The sequence below is a fragment of the Danio aesculapii genome, chromosome 25 (genome assembly GCF_903798145.1).
Source record: "Danio aesculapii chromosome 25, fDanAes4.1, whole genome shotgun sequence".
NCBI classification, from domain to species: domain Eukaryota; kingdom Metazoa; phylum Chordata; class Actinopteri; order Cypriniformes; family Danionidae; genus Danio; species Danio aesculapii.
This window is the reverse complement of record NC_079459.1, coordinates 3952896-3975395: the sequence shown is the minus strand read 5'-3', so window position 1 is coordinate 3975395 and position 22500 is coordinate 3952896. Positions and strand designations below refer to the sequence as shown.

Sequence of the window (22500 nt, the reverse complement as noted above, 5' to 3'; positions counted from 1 at the left end):
TTATTATTATTATTATTATTATTTGTTATTATTATTATTATTATTATTATTATTATTATTATTATTATTATTATTATTTGTTATTTGTTATTATTATTAATAATAATTAAAAATATAGTTTAAAATTATGAGTATTGTCAAATTATAAAATGTATAATTAAAATATTTAATTATAAAGCATGCATTATTGGTATTAGCAGTTGTTTCATTGACTAATAATAATAATAATAATAATAATAATAATAATAATAATAATAATAATAACAACAGTATTGTATTACTGTAAAGGTTGCTTTTTAACTCTTTCATTGAAAACTTGTCCAAATGTGTATAAATATTTTCAAATATAAAAATTAAATCATCTATAAACAAATTGAGACAAATATTGAATGTTTATATTAAAATATATAGACTACAAGTCAAAAGTTTGGGGTCAGTGGGGTTTTTAGATGTTTTAAAATAAGTTCTCCTGCTAAAATACAGTACAAATTGTAAAATTGTGAAATGTTATTCGCTATTAAAATAATATTAAAAATATATAAATAATAATATAAAAAATAGTAGTTTATCGTTGAATTTAATAATTTATTCCAGTGATTTTAAATATGAATTTTCAGCTTCATTACTCCAGTCTTCAGAGTCACATGATCCTTTAGAAATCACTCCAATATGTATTATTATTAATATTATTGTTATTATTATTATTATTATTATTATTATTATTATTATTATTATTATTATTATTATTATTATTATTGTTATTATTATTATTATTATTGTTGTTAATAATAATATTAATATTATTATTATTAATATTAATAATAATAATAATAATAATAATAATAATAATAGTAATAATAATAATAATAATAATAGTAATAATAATAATAATAATAATAATAATGGTAATAGTAATAAAAGCAGTAATGACTGGAGTAATCATTTCATTTGAAACTACATACAAAAAGTAATAAATGCTGCCTTGATGAACAGAATAATTTTCTTGTAAAAAAAAATTTAATTAAACCTGACCCCAAACTAGTTCATATACTATTGTATATAAAAATAAATACATATAAAACTAAATAAATTTTAAGATCATGGTTATTTTTTATTTACTTTATCATACGCACTTGTACACAGCACCTTATATCAATATACAATGCAATACTTTCTACATTCGCACTTGTACACAGCACCTTATAACCTGTATATTTATAACAATCTGTACATACAACTCAACATCCAGGTTTCTTCACTAACCGTATCTGTTTAATGTTCATCATTTTTTATTATTATTATTTTATTTTTTCAGATTTATTTTGTGTTGTCACTTTATGTACACTGGAAGCTTCTGTAGCCAAAACAAATTCCTTGTGTGTGTGTGTGAAGCACACTTGGCAATAAAACTGATTCTGATTTTTTTACCCTTTCAATTTATGTAAATTTTAAAATAGATTATTATTATTATTACTATAATAATAATAATAATAATAATAATAATAATAATAATAATAATAATAATAATACTAAAAAGCAACTTTAAAATATTAAATAAATACGTAAAATTAAATTATGTAAAATTATAACAAAATGTATTTAAATATTTTATTATAAAACATACATTAACATTTAATAGCTGTTTGTTGAAGAATTATAATATTAATAATAATATTAATAATAATAATAATAATAATAATAATAATATGACTAATAATAATAATATGAATGCATTATGTTAATTGTTACTTTAGTGTAAAATGCCATTATTTACACTTTTATTGAAAAACTCACTCAAATGTGTATTAATATTGTCAAACATAAACATAGGCAATTAAATAATCTATAAACAAATTGAGACAAATATTGACTGTTAATATTAATAATACATAAAAAACTGAAACTATATCAATGTTAAGATCATGTTTTTTACCCTTTCATTATGGAAATTTTAAATTATTAATATTATTATTATTATTATTATTATTATTATTATTATTATTATACTTAAAATTATAAAATATATAATTAAAATATATAATTATAAAACATTTACATTATTGTTATTAGTAGTAGTATTAATTAAATTGAATATTATTCATTAATTTATTCAAATTCTTTTTGTCCTAGTCCCTTTATTCACCAGGTTTACTCTTCCAGCTGCAACCCAGTACTGGGAAACACCCATACACTCATATTAGCACACATACAGTAAAGCCAATTTAGTTTATTCAATTCACCTATAGCGCATGTCTTTGGACTGTGGGGGAAACCGGAGCACCCGGAGGAAACCCACACCAACACTGGGAGAACATGCAAACTCTACACAGAAATGCCAACTGACCCAGCCGGGACTCGAACCAGCGACTTTCCTGCTGTGAGGCGACAGTGCTAACCATGTTTGTTTTTTAATTGTGAGTTTGTTGCTGGTTAATAAGTCGATTTATGTTGGTTATTATAGTTCTTATGGTTATGTAAGCACACATATTTCCTTTTCGCTTGGTTTAATTTTATTTCCAGTCGTCTGACTTTTGACCAACTCAAATATTTAGCGTTCTGCAGCGTCTCAAGAAGCACATAATTAATTTGAGCAGAGTGGCTTTAACACTTAATTATTTAACCTCTCGTTTCTCCCTCCTCCTGATTCCTCTGAGCAGATGGTAAAGTCCAGACCTTCACCTGCGCTTAACAAACATCTGCACTTCATTTGAGGGACTTTTTCTTTTCTTTTTCTTTTTATTTCGTCTTTTTTCCTTTGTTTTTTGTCCTCTTAGTTTTTAACAACCTTTTTATTTTATTTTACTTTTTTTATTTAGTTTTTTTCCCATGTTTTCCTAGTTTTGTTTTAGTTTTTTTTTAGTTTAGTTGTATTGTCCTTTTTATTTTTAAACAGCCTTTTTTGTTTCTTTTAGTTTTGTTTTATTTTGTCTTTTTCTTTTTTGTCATTTTTTTTGTTCTCTTAGTTTTTTGTTTGTTTATTTTGTTTAGTTTTTAACAGTCTTTTTATTTTTTGTAGTTAAATTTTTTTATTTAGTCTTTTTTTTCAATCTCGCCTCTTTTATTTTTCTGTTTTTGTCCTCTTAGTTTTTTTGTCAAAGTTTTGAGCAGCCTTTTTATATCTTTGTTTAGTTTTTTAGTTTTTCCCCCTTTTGTCCTTGTTTTGTTTAGTTTTTGTTTAGTTTAGTTTTTTGTCCTTTAATTTTTTTCTTTTAGTGTTTTTATTTTTTCTTATTTTTGTTTTTCTTTTTTGTTCTCTTAGTTTTTTTTGTTTATTTTGTTTTGTTTTTTAACAACCTTTTTTATTTTCTTGTAGGTGTAGTTTTGTTTTTATTTTGTCAGTTTCTTTTTTGTTTTGTTTTGTTTTTTGTTTTTCTTTTCTTTCATTTTCGTTTAGTTTTATTGTTGTTTTGTTTTTTCTTGCATTGTTTTGTTTTGTGTTTTACTTTGTTTTGGTTTTCTTGTTTGTTTGTTTTTTTTGCTTTGTTTTTTTCTTTTAGTTTTAGTTTTTTCTTAGTTTTTTTTTGCTTTTATTTTATTTTTTGTTTTGTGCTTGTTTTGTGGCTTCTGTTTTGCTTAGAATTTGTTTTGTTTTGTTTTCTGTTTTGCTTAGAATTTGTTTTGTTTTGTTTTGTTTTTTGTTTAGCTTAGAATTAGTTTTGTTTTGTTTTGTTTTTTGTTTTGCTTAGAATTTGTTTTTTGTTTTGTTTTTTGTTTTGCTTAGAATTTGTTTTGTTTTGTTTTGTTTTGTTTTGTTTTGTTTTGTTTTGACAGAAACAGAAATAGAAAACAGAATAGAAAATAAATTCCTTTGCCGTTTCATGAGAATATATAGCTTTTTCTTATATTTTTGTTCACGGAAAAGTACTTTTATTGTTTTGTTTTATTATTTGTTTTTGTTTTGTTTTATTTATTTTTTTATTTTTGCGTTGTTTTGTTTTATGCTTTCTGTTTTGCTTGGAATTCATTACAAATAGAACAGAAATTCACCTGCTGTTTTTTTTTTTTTTTTTTTTCCTTTAACTTGTCTTTGTCTTTTCCTTAACTCTGAAAATGGTGTTGGAAATAAAAAACCCTCCAGTAATAGCTAAATATATTCCCCTTCAGCTTTTTGTCCCACGTTCTGTTTCTCATGTTAACTTGTCCTCCTGTTGTCGTCTAGTAAGGACACCTCATTAGCCTCCCGCAGACTCTGTCGTGTGCTCGTATACCTGTTCAAGCGCTCGTGTCTACATGACGCCGCATGCTAGCTTCATCTGTTGAAAACGGTTAGCGAGCGTGTATAAGAGAGTGCTGTATAAGAGCCCATTGTCTTCACTAATACTGAAGCAGCAGCAGATCGTCTGCGTTTGTCTCCGTTTGTTTGGCTGATGTAACCTTTCTGCAATCAGGCCTTCAGCAGCTTCTCCTCTTTCATGTGTCCTGTTGTGCCATATGTTTGGATTTCTTTGAAATCGGCGTACTTTCGGCAGGCCTGGTGAAAAGCATAATTCGCTGTATTATTCTGGATGACGTCTCGTCGGGAAAGTCGGGCTAATTAGAGGGAGGAGACGAATATTTGTTGTGTCCGGGACTGATCCTCCTATATGGGCGTCAGCAGGTTTGGTGTTACAGGTGTGCTACACATACAAGGAGTTATGAGTAATAATTATGTCATGTTTTTAAACCCTTTTGGCAGCTGTTTGTTATTCATTATATATGGCGTTCGATTAGTACTTACTGTAAGTGTGCGGAAAATGGTTTTCCATTTCATTGAGGAGAAACTGCAAGACTAAAAGAGCAGGTTATAAATATTACAGAGAGAACCATAGTATTATAGGTGCAGCATTTTAATAGTGTATGTTTTAGAACCAAATAAAATTCCCGGCTGGGTCTGTTGGCATTTCTGTGTGGAGTTTGCATGTTCTCTCTCCATGTTAGTGTGGGTTTCGTCCGGGTGCTCCGGCTTTCCCCACAAGTCTAAACACATGTGCTATAAGGGAATAGGATGAACTATTGGCCGTAGTGTGTGAATGTGAGTAAATGGGTGTTTGCCAGTGATGGGTTGCGGCTGGAAGAGCATCCGCTGCATAAAGCATATGCTGGAATAGTTGGTGGTTCATTCCGCTGTGGTCACCCCTGATAAATAAGGGACTAAGCTGAAGGAAAATGAATGAATGAATGAATGAACAAACAATACAAATAAAAAAATATGTATAACAATGTTTTATTGTATCCTAAATTACGAAAAGCTTTATTTTATTTTTTATTTTATTTTATTTTATTTTTATTTTTTTATTTTTTTATTTATTTTTTTATTTATTTTTATTTTATTTTATTTTATTTTATTTTTATTTTATTTTACTTTTTATTTTGTTTTATTTTATTTTATTTTATTTTATTTTATTTTATTTTATTTTATTTTATTTTAAAAGTTATATAATATAGTAGCATAGACACAGTTCTTGCAACACTGATTATATATTTTTTTTAAATATGTATAACAATGTTTTATTGTATCCTAAATTACAAAAAGCTTTATTTTATTTTATTTTATTTTATTTATTTATTTTTTTTATATTTTATTTTAATTTTTATTTATTTTTTTATTTTATTTTATTTTATTTTATTTTATTTTATTTTATTTTATTTTTTTTTATTATTTTATTTTATTTTATTTTATTTTATTTTATTTTTTTATTTATTTTATTTTTTTATTTTATTTCTAATTTAAAAGTAATATAATATAGTAGCATAGACACAGTTCTTGCAACACTGATTATATATTTTTATGTATTTTTTTAGTAAAATATCCAAAATCAGCAATGTATAAATAATCAGTTATACTTAACAATAACAATATATTTTAGTCTATTGAGAATATGGAAACAAAACACAAATTAAACACAGATTTGTACATATGTATTTAAAAAAATAAATTAGGAAATTATTATTGCTTTGTTAAGTAGTTGTTTTTTTTTTTTATTAAAATCTTCATACTGTCGACGCCAATAGCCTAGTGGTTAGTGCGTAGACATATAGCACCCAGGTGCTCGCGGTGACCCGAGTTCGATTCCCGACTCGAGGTCCTTTGCCGATTCCTCCCCTATCTCTGCTTCCAATACTTTCCTGTCTGTAAATCTCCACTGTCCTATCAATAAAGGTGAAAACCCCTATTAAAATAAATATTAAAAAAAAAATCTTCATACTGTAAATCACAGGTTGAAAAGTATATACAAAAAGTTGTATCTAAAATGTTACATGATCTTATATAATAATCATATATCATTCTAATAATCATTATAATATACACTACCTGACAAAAGTCTTGTCGTCAATCCCAGTTGTAAGAGCAACGAATAATAACTTGACTTGATTTTTCTGATGAATCATCTGTTGATCTGCATCCCAATCATCACAAATACTGCAGAAGACCTACTGGAACTCGCATGGACCCAAGATTCTCATAGAAATCAGTCAAGTTTGGTGAAGGAAAAATCATGGTTTGGAGTTACATTCAGTATGGAGCGTGTGAGAGATCTGCAGGGTGGATGGCAACATCAACAGCCTGAGGTATCAAGACATTTGTGCTGCCCATTACATTACAAACCACAGGAGAGGGCAAATTCTTCAGCAGGATAGCGCTCCTTCTCATACTTCAGCCTCAACATCAAAGCTCCTGAAAGCAAACAAGGTCAAGCTGCTCCAGGATTGGCCAGCCTAGTCACCAGACATTAACATTATTGAGCATGTCAGAGGTAAGATGGAGGAGGCATTGAAGATGAATCCAAAGAGTCTTGATGAACTCTGGGAGTCCTGCAAGAAGGCTTTCTTTGCCATTCCAGATGACTTTATTAATCAGTGATTTGAGTCATTGCAGAGATGTATGGATGCAGTCCTCCAAGCTCATGATGGAGTCAGACACAATATTCATTCTGTTTCCACTGCAGCATGGCTTTATATTCTATACTGGACATTATTTCTGTTAAGTGACAAGACTTTAGTCTAAGCAAAGTCAGACCTTACTGTCTTAGTTAAATAATTAAAAATCAAGCCATGATCATATTTTATTTTGGTAAATAAGCGTAATCTAGAGGCCTTTACCTTTTATATAAGCCACTTCTGATACCAAATGATCAACTAGAAGTCAAGTTATTATGTGCTGTTCCTAAAACTTGGATAGGTGACAAGACTTTTGTCAGGTAGTGTATAATAATCAGTTATACTAAAAAGCATATTGTAAAAAGACAACACGGTGGCGCAGTAGGTAGAGCTGTCGCCTCACAGCAAGAAGGTCACTGGTTCGAGCCTCAGTTGGCATTTCTGTGTGGAGTTTGAATGTTCTCCCTGCATTCACTTGGGTTTCCTCCGGGTGCTCTGGTTTCCCCCACAGTCCAAAGACATGCGGTACAGGTGAATTGGGTAGGCTAAATTATCCGTAGTGTATGAGTGTGAAGGGATAAATAAAGGGACTAAACCGAAAAGATATTGAATGAATAATATAAAAATAATCATTTAAAAAATTCTAGAAATTAGAATTATATTTTCGAAGTAGTTATTTTTTAATAAAATCATCCTATTGAAAATAACCAGTCTGATCTCACGAGAAAACGTAAGTATTTTACGTTTTGACAGTCTAGTAGCTAATTCGTACGAATTCGTACAAGTTCAGTCGTACGAAATGGTACGATTTTAAAAAGGAGGCGTGGCACCTAACCCCGCCCCTAAACCCAACCGTTATTGGAGGATGAGCAAATCGTACTAAATTGTACGAATTAGATCGTACGAATTCGTACGAATTAGCCACTAAAAAAAAAGTTACGAATTGCCGTGAGATTGTGTTGAAATAACATGTTAAAGTATACACAATAGGTAGTCTCTAAAATGTCACATGACATTATGTAATGTAGTTGTAATACCATCATTAACAACAACAACAACATGCACTTATTTGCTTCTCCCTATAAGTCAGATTCAGTTATTAAACTCAATTACTGCAGTTGTTATATAAAGAGCTGTCACACACACACACACACACACACCAGCCGTTTCTCCGCCCTGCTGTACATGACTAAACTCCCACTAACACTTATTATCAGCATAAAGAATGGATCCTATTGATTTACGCAGACAGTTTTCTTAACAAGCGCACTGTCAGCCGTCTGCATGTGCAAAGTGAGCACTCGATCCCTCAGTAGGGGGAAAGAAAGAGAGACAGATTTACCCTCTGCCTTCTGATGTAGAGGCTGGTCGTACTGACAAGGTGTGAAAAGAGTCATGATGGTCTATTTTCTGGGCTTCAGATCCCGCTTTGATGGCCTGTCAGCCTTTAAAACCACTCGCGGAGAGACTCGCGACTACATTATCATGCGCGCGCGGCTCGTGTCCTGATAGACAGTGGCACTTCAGTGAAATATGGCTGTGTTCGGGCCGCGTCCCGTCCGTCTGAGCGACGGCGGGGTGTTTTATCGGATGTCTGAGGTGTGTCGTTGTATTAGCACTTAATCCAGTTTAATCTGTTAAGTGACAGCGCTGTTGTTTATGCATGCACGTCTCGTTGTCTTGTTGTGTCTATCAGTATAGTTTCGTTGTGTGTGCGTGTGTGAGTTTGTTGTTGTCGTGGTGAGGATTGACAGGTCGGCTTGTGCATCTTCTGTCTCTGCATAACATGAGGAGACACATGTGTAAATCACAGCTGATGGGTGATGATGGTGTAGAGACATCTGTGTGTGTGTGTCAGTCCAGGTTTATTAATGTGCACACTGCATGTATAGGGGTTGTTTGGAGATCCTATCAACCTCTGAGAACACCATAATGCTGTATTCACACCAGATGCAGAACCCGCGAATAACTTGTGCTATTGTGAATACACACGTGAACTGTTTGAGTTTACTCGCTTCTTTCACGCATCAAATTCACTTCACAATAGTCATGGCCAGGGCTTCTGTTATGGATGGATGGATGGATGGTTGGATGGATGGATGGACGGATGGACGAACAAGGATGGATGGATGGATGGATGGATGGATGGATGGATGGATGGATGGACGAACAAGGATGGATGGATAGATAGTTAGATGGATGGATGGATGGATGGATGAATGGACAGACAGATGGATGGATGGAGGACGGACAGACGTTCGGACGGACGGACAGACAGACAGACAGACAGACAGACAGATAGATAGATAGATAGATAGACGGACGGACAGATGGATGGATAGATGGACGAACAAGGATGGATGAACAAGGATGGATGGATGGACAGTTAGATGGATGAATGGACAGACAGATGGATGGATGGATGGATGGATGGATGGATGGATGGATGGATGGATGGATGGATGGACGAACGAACGAACGAACAGACGGACGGATGGATAGATAGATAGATGGATAAACGGACAGACAGAAAGATGGAAAGATGGATGGATGGATAGACAGACAGACAGATAGATGGACAACAGATAGAAAGATAGATGGATAAATAGACAGTGACAGATGAATGAATGGATGGATGGAAGGACAGACAGACAGATGGAGGGATGTATGGATGGGTGGATGAAAGGACAGACAGACAGACAGACAGATGGAGGTATGTATGGATGGATGGATGGATGAAAGGACAGACAGACAGACGGATGGATGGATGTATGGATGGATGGATGAAAGGACAGACAGACAGATGGAGGGATGTATGGATGGGTGGATGAAAGGACAGACAGACAGACAGACAGATGGAGGTATGTACGGATGGATGGATAGATGAAAGTACAGACAGACAGACGGATGGAGGGATGTATGGATGGATGGATGAAAGGACAGACAGACCGATGGATGGATGGATGGATGGATGAATGGATGAATGGATGAAAGGACAGACAGACAAACGGATGGAGGGATGTATGGATAGATGGATGAAAGGACAGACAGACAGACAGACAGACAGACAGACAGACAGACAGACAGACAGACAGACAGATGGAGGTATGTACGGATGGATGGATGGATAAAAGGACAGACAGACAGACGGATGGAGGGATGTATGGATGGATGGATGAAAGGACAGACAGACAGATGGATGGATGGATGGATGGATGGATGAATGGATGAAAGGACAGACAGACAAACGGATGGAGGGATGTATGGATGGATGAATGAAAGGACAGACAGACAGACAGACAGACAGACAGACAGACAGATGGAGGGATGTATGGATGGATAAATGATAGATGGATGGATTGATGGATGGATGGATGGATGGATGGATGGATGGACAGACGGTTAGACAGAAATATGGAAAGATGGATGGATAGACAGACAGACAGACAGATAGAAAGATAGATGGATAAATAGACAGGTGACGAATGGATGGATGGACGGACGGACGAAGAGATAGATAGATAGACAGACAGACAGACAGACAGACAGACAGACAGACAGATAGATAGATAGATAGATAGATAGATAGATAGATAGATAGATAGATAGATAGATAGATAGATAGATAGATAGATAGATAGATAGATAGATAGATAGATAGATAGATAGATGGATGGATGGATGGATGGATGGATGGATGGATGGACAGACAGACAGACAACAGACCAGAAGATAGATGGATTAATAAAGGGATGACAGATGAATGGATGGATATATAGATAGACAACAGACAGACGGATGGATGGACAGATGGTTAGACAGGCAGACAGACGGACATTAAAGTCCATCCAAAGTGCAACCATGCTCATCTGCCTCTCTGAAAGCACACTCAGTGTTGTTGTTGTTGTTTTATCTGCAGGAATACATTATTAGTTTGGGTGAAAAACGGGCGAGTTTTACATATTCTTTACGTGTTTACGGCACACTCCTGTACAACAAGTGAAGCAGAAATTTAATTGTAACTAATTAGCTCCCAAGAGGATTAATTGGATCCGCTGTCTTTATTCCCCAGTTTACCTGGGATATGCAAATGCCTCTAGTGAGAGAAAAAGAGCGAGCGAGAGACGGAGAGGGAGAGAGAGGGAGTGGTAATGCAAGTTTCGATGTAGCAGAGTTGAAATTAGTTCATAACAAGCTTAATTTCTGTCACATCACCCTCTCTCTCTCTCTCTCTCTCTCTCTCTCTCTCTCTCTCTCTCCCCCTGCAGCACTGTGGAGCCTATCTAATTGAAAATGTTCATATCGGTGTCATCTGGTGTTACCCTGGTTCAAGAGCCGGGTCACAGAGAGCTTTTGTTCTTCAGTGTGCCAGATCTGAGAAACAATATGTTAATGATTAGGCCTGTGCAATATGACTAATATGCTGTGCAGGCAGAATATAAAGTCTATTGTTTCATATTTTAACTTTCATAATTTTTGCTCCATCATTTATTCCGTGATGTCAAAAAAATACACTGTTTACGATACCACCACCCCAAGTCAAGTTGGAACTGTATGGAAAATGCAAATCAAAGAAAGTAGTGATTTCCGAATTGACTTTGACTTGTTTTTCATTGCAGACAATATGAACACAAAGCATTTCATGTTTTATCCCTGCTAAAATATCCACCTTAAACCAGCCTAGGCTGGTTGGCTGGTTTTAGCTGGTCGACTAGGCTGGTTTTAGAGGGGTTTTGGCCACTTCCAGCCTGGTTTCTAGCCATTTCCAGCCTGGTCTTAGCTGGTCAAGCTGGGAGACAACCAGCTAAAACCAGCTTGACCAGCCTAGTCAGGCTGGGAGCCCAGCCTAAACCAGCTAATTCCAGCTAAAACTAGCTTGACCAGATTTAGCTGGTCATTTTCCAGCCTGACCAGCTAAGACCAGGCTGGAAATGGCTGGAAACCAGGCTGGAAGTGGCCAAAACCCCTCTAAAACCAGGCTGGTCAACTATTTAAAACCAGCCAACCAGCCTAGGCTGGTTTAAGCTGGATTTTTCAGCAGGGATCCAGTCAACTTCAATTCATTTGTAAATATACATTCTTTCCTGTCATTCAGACCTACAACACATTGCAAAAACAGTTGGGACTGTAGTAATTCAGGGCTAGTAATCAGGTAAATTGGTTAAACGATGTGATTTGAAACAGGTGATGTCAACAGGTGTTTGTAATTATGAGATGGCCAAAAGCAGCATCCAATATATCTCTAGTCCTTTAGGAGCAAAGATGGGCTGAGGATCGCCAGTTTGCCAACAAATACATTAGATAATGTTTAAAAACAAGGTTCCTCAAAGAAAGATAGGAAGTCATTTGGATCTTTAACCATCAACAGTGTATTATTAAAAGATTCAAGGAATCTGGAGGAATTTCAGTACTTAACTTCAGCTTAACAACCATGAACTCCCATCCCTCAGATGGCGCTGCATCAAGAATTGTCTTTCCTCTATACGCGATATCATCACATTGGCTCAGGACTAATTTGGCAAACCTTTGTTCAAGTAAAACTAGACGTAGTTACGTCCACAAATGCCAGTTAAATCTGTACTGTGCCAAAAGGAATCCTTTTGTTAACAGTGTCCAGAAGCTCTATAGGCCAATTTCACACTTCCGCATTTGTAACTTCCGGTTATGGCCGCCCCTGGGTAAACTTACTTCCGGTAAAAACAATGGCAGCACAGTCGAGGAGTAAGGCGTTCTGTTGTGTAGCAAAGTGCAGCAATTCAAAACAAAAACAACCGTATTTGAGTTTTCACGAGTTTCCAACAAATGACCATCAAAGACAAAAGTGGGTACATGCTATTAGACGAGATGAAGGGCCGACGTTTGCTATTCGAAGAGCAAGTACATTAGTCTGCAGTCAACACTTCACTGCTGCTGACTTCATGCAGGGTAGTTGTCGTCTGAAAGCTGGAGTTATTCCAAGTCGCTTTCAGTGGAACAACTTTCATGTACCGCCACAAAAGCAGTCTGCTTTTGAGAGGTCAAGTGCTCGTCTTGGAGTAGATGTGCGTGCCCCGAAGGCTGTGGATCTGCAGAGTAACAAGGATTCGGAAGTTATCGTCAAGGACCATGACTACGCTGCACACCCCCCTCCTGGTAAGTATTTGTATTTAAGTGTAGATGCAAAAATATACACACTAGGGCTGCACGATTATCTCGATTAGGGTTGGGGTCAATTCATGAAGTACAATTCACAAAAAAATCCTCATGTAATGACGTAATCACAGCCGCGAAGTCACACGTGAGCTGTTGTACTGTTAACCTTAGAGAGGACGCGCGTGCGTGCAGTAAACAGAACCTGTAAAGTGAATAACAGGCAGTAGTTTTAAAATAATGCTGTTTGTTGCACAAGGCCACATTTTTGCTCCTTAATCAGGAGCCGCGAAGGTAGTAGTTATGATTTGCATGTAATGTTTTGTTTCTCACAGTTAGGGCACGCCACATAACATGGTGTATATATATATATATATATATATATATATATATATATATATCAAGCTGCCATAAAAATACATTTAATTCATTAACCATATAATTCATCAACTATACAGTTCTTAATTATAAATCAGCACTGGTTTGATTTCAGCTTAATGAACGTTGTATTTTTAAATCTGCTTTATAGAAGAACTAAGTTGTTTGCAACTCTAAATTCTAAAATTTTTTGTAAAGGTGCTTAGAAAAAAAATATTGTATAACGTGCTACATAATTAAAAGTCACTTGAGTAGTTTTTACTTTGATTTTTAAAAATGATTATTATTAATATTATATTAAACCTTTGTAATTTGTCATTTTGTAGGTGCTTTGGATGAAGCCTTGGAATACATAGCAGAGCTGGAGGCTAGGCTAAAGAAAATTTCACTGGAGACACCAACTGTGTTCAGTAGGTTTTGTGTGTCTGATCACACAATTCGATACTACACCAGGTTTCCCTCACAGGAAGTATTCCAGGTTTTCTGGGAGTCTGTTTGTCCATCTGCCACAAACCTTATGTACTGGACAAAAGCACAAAGGATGGGTCGGGAAGCTTCCCCAACACCAAGTCCTGCACGCAAAATTCAGCTCATAGATGAACTCTTCATGTACTGCTGCCGCGTAGCTGCTGGCCTTAGGGAGAGAGTAATTGCTGACATCTTTGGTGTAAGCATGGCCACAGTAAGCAGGACAGTCATCACCTGGGCAAATTATCTTTATTTTGTTTTAGGCTCTGTTCCCATTTGGATGTCAAGGGAACAAATAAGCTCCTCCATGCCTGAGAAATATAGTTCATTCAGTCCAAATGTCAGAGTAATCCTGGACTGTACAGAAATTTTCTGTGAGAGTCCCACATCTCTGACACTCCACTCAGAGATATTCTCAAACTACAAGAGCACCACAACATTTAAAGGACTCTTGGGGGTGGCTCCATGTGGTGCAGTAACATTCATCTCCCGTCTGTACACTGGCTCAATCTCTGACAAAGAGATTACAAGGAGGTCTGGCATCTTGAGTCTTCTGGAACCTGGAGATGAGGTGATGGCTGACAAAGGCTTCACAATTGAGGACATGATCACTAATGTTGGGGCTACACTAATAATTCCACCGTTCAAGCGTGACCGGCAGTTCAGCAAGACAGACTGTCAAAAAACACAAACCATTGCACGGCTCAGAATTCTGGTGGAAAGAGTAATACGTCGAGTTAAAGAGAACCACATCTTCGATTCTGCTGTACCACTTAGCTTGTCAGGAACAATTGACCAGATCTGGCATAACTGCTGCTTCATGGTAAATTACCAGGGACCAATGTTTCTTGAGCATTAAATGAGCCACATTTCTGCAACAACTTCTGTGGCCTGTACTTTGAAACCAGATTATCTGGCTAGCCAGTTAATTTTCATTTTAATTTCAGTTTAACTTTCCTGAAAATTGTAAAATAGTTTAAATCAAACCCACCTGAGTAATTCACACAGACCCCATGACAACCACATAAAATTAACTCTGTGTTTGTTTAGATGCATTTGAAGGATTCTGTGCTGATTTGTTATATTGTTCAGTTTGTTATTATTATAATAGTTACAAGTTATTGTTATTTTATGACTTCCTTATAACTTTTACAGAAAATATTACAATGTATTTATCCTCTGTGCTCAGAGGCAGATTTGTTACTTTTATCAAACAAAAATGAGCAGAGTCGCCTGAAAATAACAAGGACAGTTTAAATAAACAATGTTTTTTATTTTAATAATTGTTATTGGTCAAAATAAACATTTCATACAGTTGTTCTGTTGTCCAGTTGTTATTTTACACATTTCATTGTTAGATTTCAAAATTAACACAGAATTGTAAAATTGTAACTATACATATATATACATACTGTGGTAGCAATTTTAAAGGGTTAGCTCACAAGCGCAAGTATCAAGGTGAGTAATTAATTAGCAATGTTTAAACCATAGATAGATATTTGTCCATATATACATAATAATAATAAATGTCCAACTTCTCCTTCATTGATGATATAAAGACATCATCTCGCCAGATCCTCTGGATGGTTATGTCTGACTGTGTGTCAGTCACGAAGTCACACCACTGCAGACCAGTTACAGCAAGCTGGCCTTGAACCTGCCAATAGTATTTGTGTGTTTCTTTGAGTTTGGCTTGGCCCTTTTGCATTTTAATGAATGAAGCCTGGCCTATACTTTCAGCAGATGTAGCTTTCACTTCCACTAGACCAAATGGGAAGATTTCAGATGGGTCATATACTCTCCCATCTGGACTGGCTCCCAGATGTGGTGCGTCTGGGTGAACAACAAAGCCACAAGGTAAAACGGTAACCCTCTTTGTTTCAGAATATTGTTTCAAAATTTCTGGTTCAAGCTCAAGTCCACGTTTCATAGCAGTTGTCTGCTTTGTGCCTTTTAATATACGTGCTGCCAATGACTGGCTAGCAGATTCCCCAACCACATGGCAGACTTCCCTAAACCTGCTTGCTGTGACTCTTGGTTGACGCGCATGTGCCCAGGCAGCACAATTTGACTGTAGTCTTGTATTGTGCTCAATCTGACCGGATAAGATGTGTGATACTTGTATAGACTGCAAATGAAAGGATTGGTGGTGAGTGGGAACAAAATTTAAGTTTGTACAAAACTGACTGCCACACATGGGCAGGTTGGGGAAATCAACTGTAGGTTGATCAGCAGCTGTGAGTGGATAGTGGTAGGAAAGAGGACTGCCCCGAGGTAAAGGACCAAACTGCGAGTTGACCAGCTCCATTTCTGACATGCCTTCAAGTATATGAGCCAGCAAAGGTTTTGGGTCCATCTGGTTCAGTTTTGCTCCAGAAGCCAAGACGTGTGTATCTGGAAGTGGACCTAAAAAAAATGCTTGTTAGAGTTAACCTAAAACATATGCAACAACAAATTACTAAATGGAGTCTGTCAGTGTGTATGTAAATTTATGTAGAAATACACTGTCTGCCTCTCTTTGTTCTTTCTGTAAATAATGTATGTACATTTCTATGTGTGCGTATGTCTTCTGTATGTGTATATATATAGGATGTTTGTATATTGATATTTATGTATGCGTTTTTGTTTGTCAAAAGTATGGATACATTTTGTATACAAAAAGTTTATTATTACCTGTGTGAGCCCTGTACAGCGTAGACTTTACTCCTGTCTTCCCCAGAGAACATGGTTTCTGAACTATAAGTTGACTCACTGCCTCTGGACTGACACCCTTAATATAAACAAAAAATGTGTCAACCAGGAGTATTTGCAAATGCTGAAAAATTTGAAATATTACACTTACCTGTGTCCTTGGACGATGCCATCTCTGTTGTTCACTTGTGCAAGCCACTGTTGGTGGGACAGATTTTAGATGAAGCTGCACATAGTGGGCTGTTTGATACAACAGAGCTGTTAGATGGTTACATAACCCTTTGCCAGCTGCACAACTACATGCATAAGCAGTGACACTAGGCTCTCCATGAGACTCCAAAAACATCTGTAAAAAAAGAACACAACTGTACTTTAAAACTACAAGTCAGTAACAATATTAAACACTGAAAAAATGCTGTTGTATTAACACTGGAACTACCAGAACTGTATAACTACTTGAGTTACCATATCAGTCATTCAGGCCGATCTCATATTTAATGAAAGTCTGAGAATTATAGATATGTGTGTGTTTTATTTCAACAAAATTATTCAATTGCAAACATTAGAAGCGGTCAAAATGAACGTCTCGGTAGTTCTAGTGTCAACACCGCAAAATTTATTAGTCCGCAACCGCAGATGATAAGTATATTACATCAGAACACTTAAAAACTGCAACAGCAGTTATGTTAAAAATAATAGAACTTGCTATCAGAACAATGATAGCTAATCTGCAATCATACGCCAACCGGCAGATTACATATAACCTCCAGTGTGTGGGGTTCCTCGTTTTTCCTCATTGACCGGTAGCATCTAGCTCTGACTACCACCTTGCTGTCGACTACATTTGACACTAAGCATGCATAAACAATGAAAAAAAAGTCAACATATCTGTAATCAAAATATATCATATAACTTATTTAGAAACGACTGTAACTTTATTAACGCTTGCTAATGTTAGCGATATGCTAGCGATAGTAGCTAATTCAAAACTTACCCTGATATCCATGAATAAATTCTTCAACAAAGAATTTATAACCCTTCTTCAGTCTCGACCCCGTGGTTGAAGAGTTTTCTGCAACAATTCGATTAATATCCTCGAACTTTATTTGCGGCAGAGTGGAGAGAGATGTTGTAAAAAATCTTTCCATGTTATCTCAGCACGTAAAGCGTTCGTTGTCACTGAAGCGGAAGTAAAATTACACAGTGGTGACGGGCTTCCGGTTCTTGTGAAATTGGCCTATTGACTTCTCTGGGCTCTGAGGGGTCTGGGATGGACCATCACACAGTGGAAACATGTACTGTGATCAGATGAATCCATTTTTCTGGTATTTTGAGAGAGATGGACGCTGTGTGGTCCGGACCAAAGAAGAAAAGGATCAGCCAGGGTCTGTCATGGTAAGGGGTTGTGACAGTGCCCTTGGAAAAGGTAACTTGCACTTCTGTGATGGCACCAGTAATGCTGAAAAGTACACAGAGATTTCGGGGCACAATATGCTACCTTCTGTTCCAGAGACGCCCATGTATATTTCAACAAGACAATGCTAAACTACATTTTGCACACAGTACAAAGTCCTGGCTGCAGAGGAAGAGGAAACAGGTATTTGACTGGCCTGTCTGCAGTCCTGACCTGTCTCCAATTGAGATTGTGTGGTGCTTTCTGAAGCACAAAATGCGACAACAAAGACCCTATACTGCTGCCCACATTGAGACATGTTTGCAGGGAGAATAGGACAAAATTACACCTGAAACACTTCATCACTTGCTGTGCCTAAATGTCTTTTAAGTGTTGTGAAAAGGAATGGCAACATTACAAAGTGGTAAATGCTTTACTGTTCCAACTGTTTTTTTTTTTAAATGCCAAAATGATAATACGTGTTTATTTTATTAATAATAATAATAATAGAGGAACACATTAAGTTATGTGCTGTTGTAATCAAACCACTTCTCTCTTTTTTATTTGCATTTTCCATACTGTCCCAATATTTTCTGATTTGGGGTTGTACATTTTCATCATACAGATGAGTGTGCAATCTTACACACCACAAGACTCTACTTTTTACATTTCATTTAACAGTTTTTTAGGTTGGGAATGGAATCATTAGCTTTTGGAAAGTGTTTGATTTTTCACTAATATTTATTGTAAAATGTATTTCTACATTATTAATTAAACGCTTTCCCTCAAGTTCTAAATTAAGCAAGGAAAATACTAATTTTTAAATATAAAAAATGTAAATATAAAAAACTATCATTTATATGTGTGTAAATATATGTACAGTGTCCAGCATAAATGAATACACTTCATATACACACATATCTCTCTTTGACATTATACATTATATACATGTTTTGTTTTGTATTTTGTTTCCAACTTATCCAGCACGTTTTTACCCTTCCAGCCGCAACCCATCTCTGAAAAAAAAAAAATAATAAATAAATAAATATATATATATATATATTGCGAAACTAAATTCTGTACACATTACAAAGTCCTGGCTCTGCAGAGGAATAGGATAGAGGTACTTGACTGGCCTGCCTGCAGTCCTGACCTGTCTCTAATAGAGAATGTGTGGTGCATTTTGAAGCACTAAATGCAACAACTTAGACACCATACAGTTGCCCATCTTAAGACTTGTTTGCAGAAAGAATGGGACAAAATTACTCCTGAAACACTTCACCACTTGGTGTCTTCAGTCCATAAACGTATTTTAAGTGTTGTGAAAATGAATGGCAACAGTACAAAGTGGTCAATGCTTTACTGTCCCAACTTTTTTTGAAATGTGTTGCAAGAACCAAAATGGGAATATCTGCTTGTTAAAAAACAAAACAAAATCATGACACTTCTTTCGCATCTCTATTTTACATTAATATTTTGTATTGGATACTTTACAGTAATGTATTTGTTATAATTAATAATTTAATTTAATATTAATAATTTGATCTTTCTGTTCCAAAAGATGTTAGGGACCACACTCTTATCTTAACGAATATACTTTTGCTTAAATACATCCAAAATCTATTATACACTGAGAAATGGATAAAAAATCTGCATATTCAAAAAGGATGTACTTATTTATGCTGTGCACTATATAAAAAACCTTTAAATTAATAGAATTTTCAGAAATATTGATATATATTGTTATCAGGATATGACTTAGATTGTGATATGAGACTTTTGTTCTTATTAATGACAGCGATACACACTCCGAACTGCACTGAATCCGAGCGCTCATCTCCTTTGAGAGCGGGTTTTTGGTTTATAAAAAGGACCGTTGTTTAATTCTGATGATCTCACATGAGACACGAAGAGGCAAGAACAACAGCATCGGCTCCGACACTCCGCTGCCATCTGTCCACCTTGACTTTGAGACAAACAACTAACTTATCTGGGATAGGACCTTCTCCCGTTGACATTCCGGCTCAAGTTCAACCCCCCGTTTGTCCCGTATTAGGATTTGGCCGCTGGGATATTGTTCATTCTCTCCTTGACAAATGGGCCAAGCCGGGGCGAAGGGTTAAAACAACTCTTTCACAGCCCAAACAGGATATTGGGTCTCGCCGAGATAGTGCGGCTCGGATACGTAAATAGAAAGAAGGTGGGGGGAAAGTGAAAAGGAGGACGTTGGGCTTTGCTCGACTTTTTATTTCCTGTTGTGTTTTCATAGCAACCGACAATCTTGTAAATCATAATTCCATCAGCCTCGTAGACATTTCAGGTCAGCTCCTTGTACTACATTCAATGTTTCATTCAGTTCTATACATGCAAAATTTGCTTATCCTAAAAGTGAATTCGCTCCAGTTTAACTTATTGTGTAGTGTGTACGTAACCAAACTGAAGCAGTTGCGAGCTAATGTCTCTTTTGGACACTGAGGCACAAGTGTGGACATTTTGAATTTATTAAAATAATACATTTGTGTCCACACTAAGTTTGGTTGTTTTTTAAAAGTGGTTTCACTCTAGTTTAGGATGGTTAGTGAGTACACACTGCAGGTTAACATAGACTTCATTTTTTGAGAGTTTAATCAGAGTTTGGCCATTCTAAAACTGAATTAACTCCTATTTGTTGCTTGGTGTGTACTGAATTAAGGTGAAATTATTTTCTCACAGTCACTATGAGATGCAAGTGTGAACATTTGTGTGAATAATTTGTAGTTGCCAATGTTTTTTGTTTATTTTTTCATGAAAAAAATCGATTAATTTAAACGATTGGCCACCTGATTTGGAGTGTTTTGCACACTGATGTTAATGCAGATTTTGCAGACAAAGTTTGGTTATTCCAAAAGCGAATTTGCTCCAGTTTTACTTGGGTAGTGTGTACGGAACCAACTGAAGAAGTCAGTGAGGTGCAAGTGTGTACGTTTTGAGTTTATTCAAATTTATAAAAGCAAATAATTAGCTAGCTGATGGTGTTTACATTGTGTCTACACAAAGTTTGGTTATTTTAAAACTGGATTCACTCCAGTTTAGGATGCCTAGTGAGTACATTCTGCTGGTTATTATAAGTGCCACTTTGTTTCCGAGATCTGAATTCACTCCCATTTGTGTGTTTGGTGTGTACTAAATTAAACACATTGTGAATTAGTATTTCTATTCTCACTGTCACTATGAGCTGCCAATGTGAACAATCATATGAACAATTTCTAGTTACCAATGTTTTGGGTTTTTTCCCCATCAAATATAGATTAAATTTCAAGAGTTCACACTTAGATATTGTTTGACAACTGTTAGCAGGTCTGGCATGCTGTCCCGGGAGAGAACCCTGAGCTCTGAGATAGGTGAGCCCAGGGCTCCTGCCTGGTCCATAGAGTATATGCGGGGAGTACGAGATCAGGTGGTTCTCGAGTGCTCCCCGTGGTAAGAGGTAGAAAGGAGAAGGGGTGGATGGGGGGTTTCTTCGGAAAAGAGTAAGAGAGTAGTTCTAGCTAGGCTACTTATAGTGAGTTGGGGTTAATCTGATTGGCTAACTAGTGAATGTAGATGAGTGGCCAGCTGCAGTCATTCATATCACGTGCTCCTCTCGAAATTAGTTTGAAAACTTCACCAAATGATTGTCTAACTGATTTGGGGTGTTTTGGTTTGGTTATTCTAAAAGCGAATTTGCTTCAGTTTAACCTATTGGGCAGTGTGTATGGAACCAAACTGAAGTAGTCTATGAGGTACAAGTGTGTAAGTTTTGAATTGAGAAAAAAAATGGATAAAAGCAGCTAGCTGCTTGATGGTGTTTACATTGAGTCTTTACAAAGTATGGTTATTTTAAAACTGGATTCACTCCAGTTTAGGATGCTTAGTGATGACTTATTGCTGATTATTATAAGCGCCACTTCGTTTTTGAGTGTTTAATCAGAGCTTGACAATTCCAAAACTGAATTCACTCCCATTTGTGTGCTTGGTGTGTACTCAAGTAAACACATTGTGAATTAGTATTTCTATTCTCACTGTCACTATGAGGTGCAAATGTAAACAATCATATGATGAACTCATTCATTCATTCATTCATTTTCTTTTCGGCTTAGTCCCTTTATTAATCCGGGGTCGCCACAGCGGAATGAACCGCCCATATGATGAACTTTTAGTTGCAAATGTTTTGGGTTTTTCCATCAAAATAGATTAAGTCAAATGATTGGCTAGCTGATTTGGAATGTTTTGCACATTGATTTGATTTGACTTCTCATCTGAGTGTTTCATTCAGTTCTGCACAAACAAAGTATGGTTATTGTAAAACTGAATTCAATTCACTTTGAATTGTGGGGTAGTGTGTACGGAACCAAACTAAATTTGAGGTACAAGTGTGTAAGTTTTGAATTTATTCAAAAAATGGAGAAAACCAAATTATTAGCTAACTGAGGGTGTTTACATTGAGTCTTTGCAAAGTTTGGTTATTTTAAAACTGGATTCACTCCAGTTGAGGATGCTTAGTGAGGACACATTGCTGATTATTATAAGCGCCACTTCGTTTCTGAGTGTTTAATCAGAGTTTA

General features: G+C 35.7%; 3 protein-coding genes across 3 annotated transcripts in view; 2 read left to right on the top strand and 1 right to left on the bottom strand.

The window, feature by feature from the left end:
* roraa (RAR-related orphan receptor A, paralog a) overlaps positions 1-22500 on the top strand; it is a 559428-nt gene that overhangs the window by 152131 nt on the left and 384797 nt on the right. The gene's annotated exons all lie outside the window — the stretch shown is intronic.
* On the top strand, positions 12522-14899 carry LOC130219199 (uncharacterized). Its single transcript, XM_056451508.1, has 2 exons — positions 12522-12990; positions 13692-14899. Exons 1-2 carry the CDS (start codon positions 12561-12563, stop codon positions 14690-14692), a joined length of 1431 nt encoding a protein of 476 aa, XP_056307483.1. The 5' UTR covers positions 12522-12560; the 3' UTR covers positions 14693-14899.
* LOC130219200 (uncharacterized) lies at positions 15259-17692 on the bottom strand. The gene is made up of 4 exons (XM_056451509.1): positions 17519-17692; positions 16676-16870; positions 16507-16603; positions 15259-16239 (listed from the first exon to the last, which is right to left on the bottom strand). Exons 1-4 carry the CDS (start codon positions 17528-17530, stop codon positions 15314-15316), a joined length of 1230 nt encoding a protein of 409 aa, XP_056307484.1. The 5' UTR covers positions 17531-17692; the 3' UTR covers positions 15259-15313.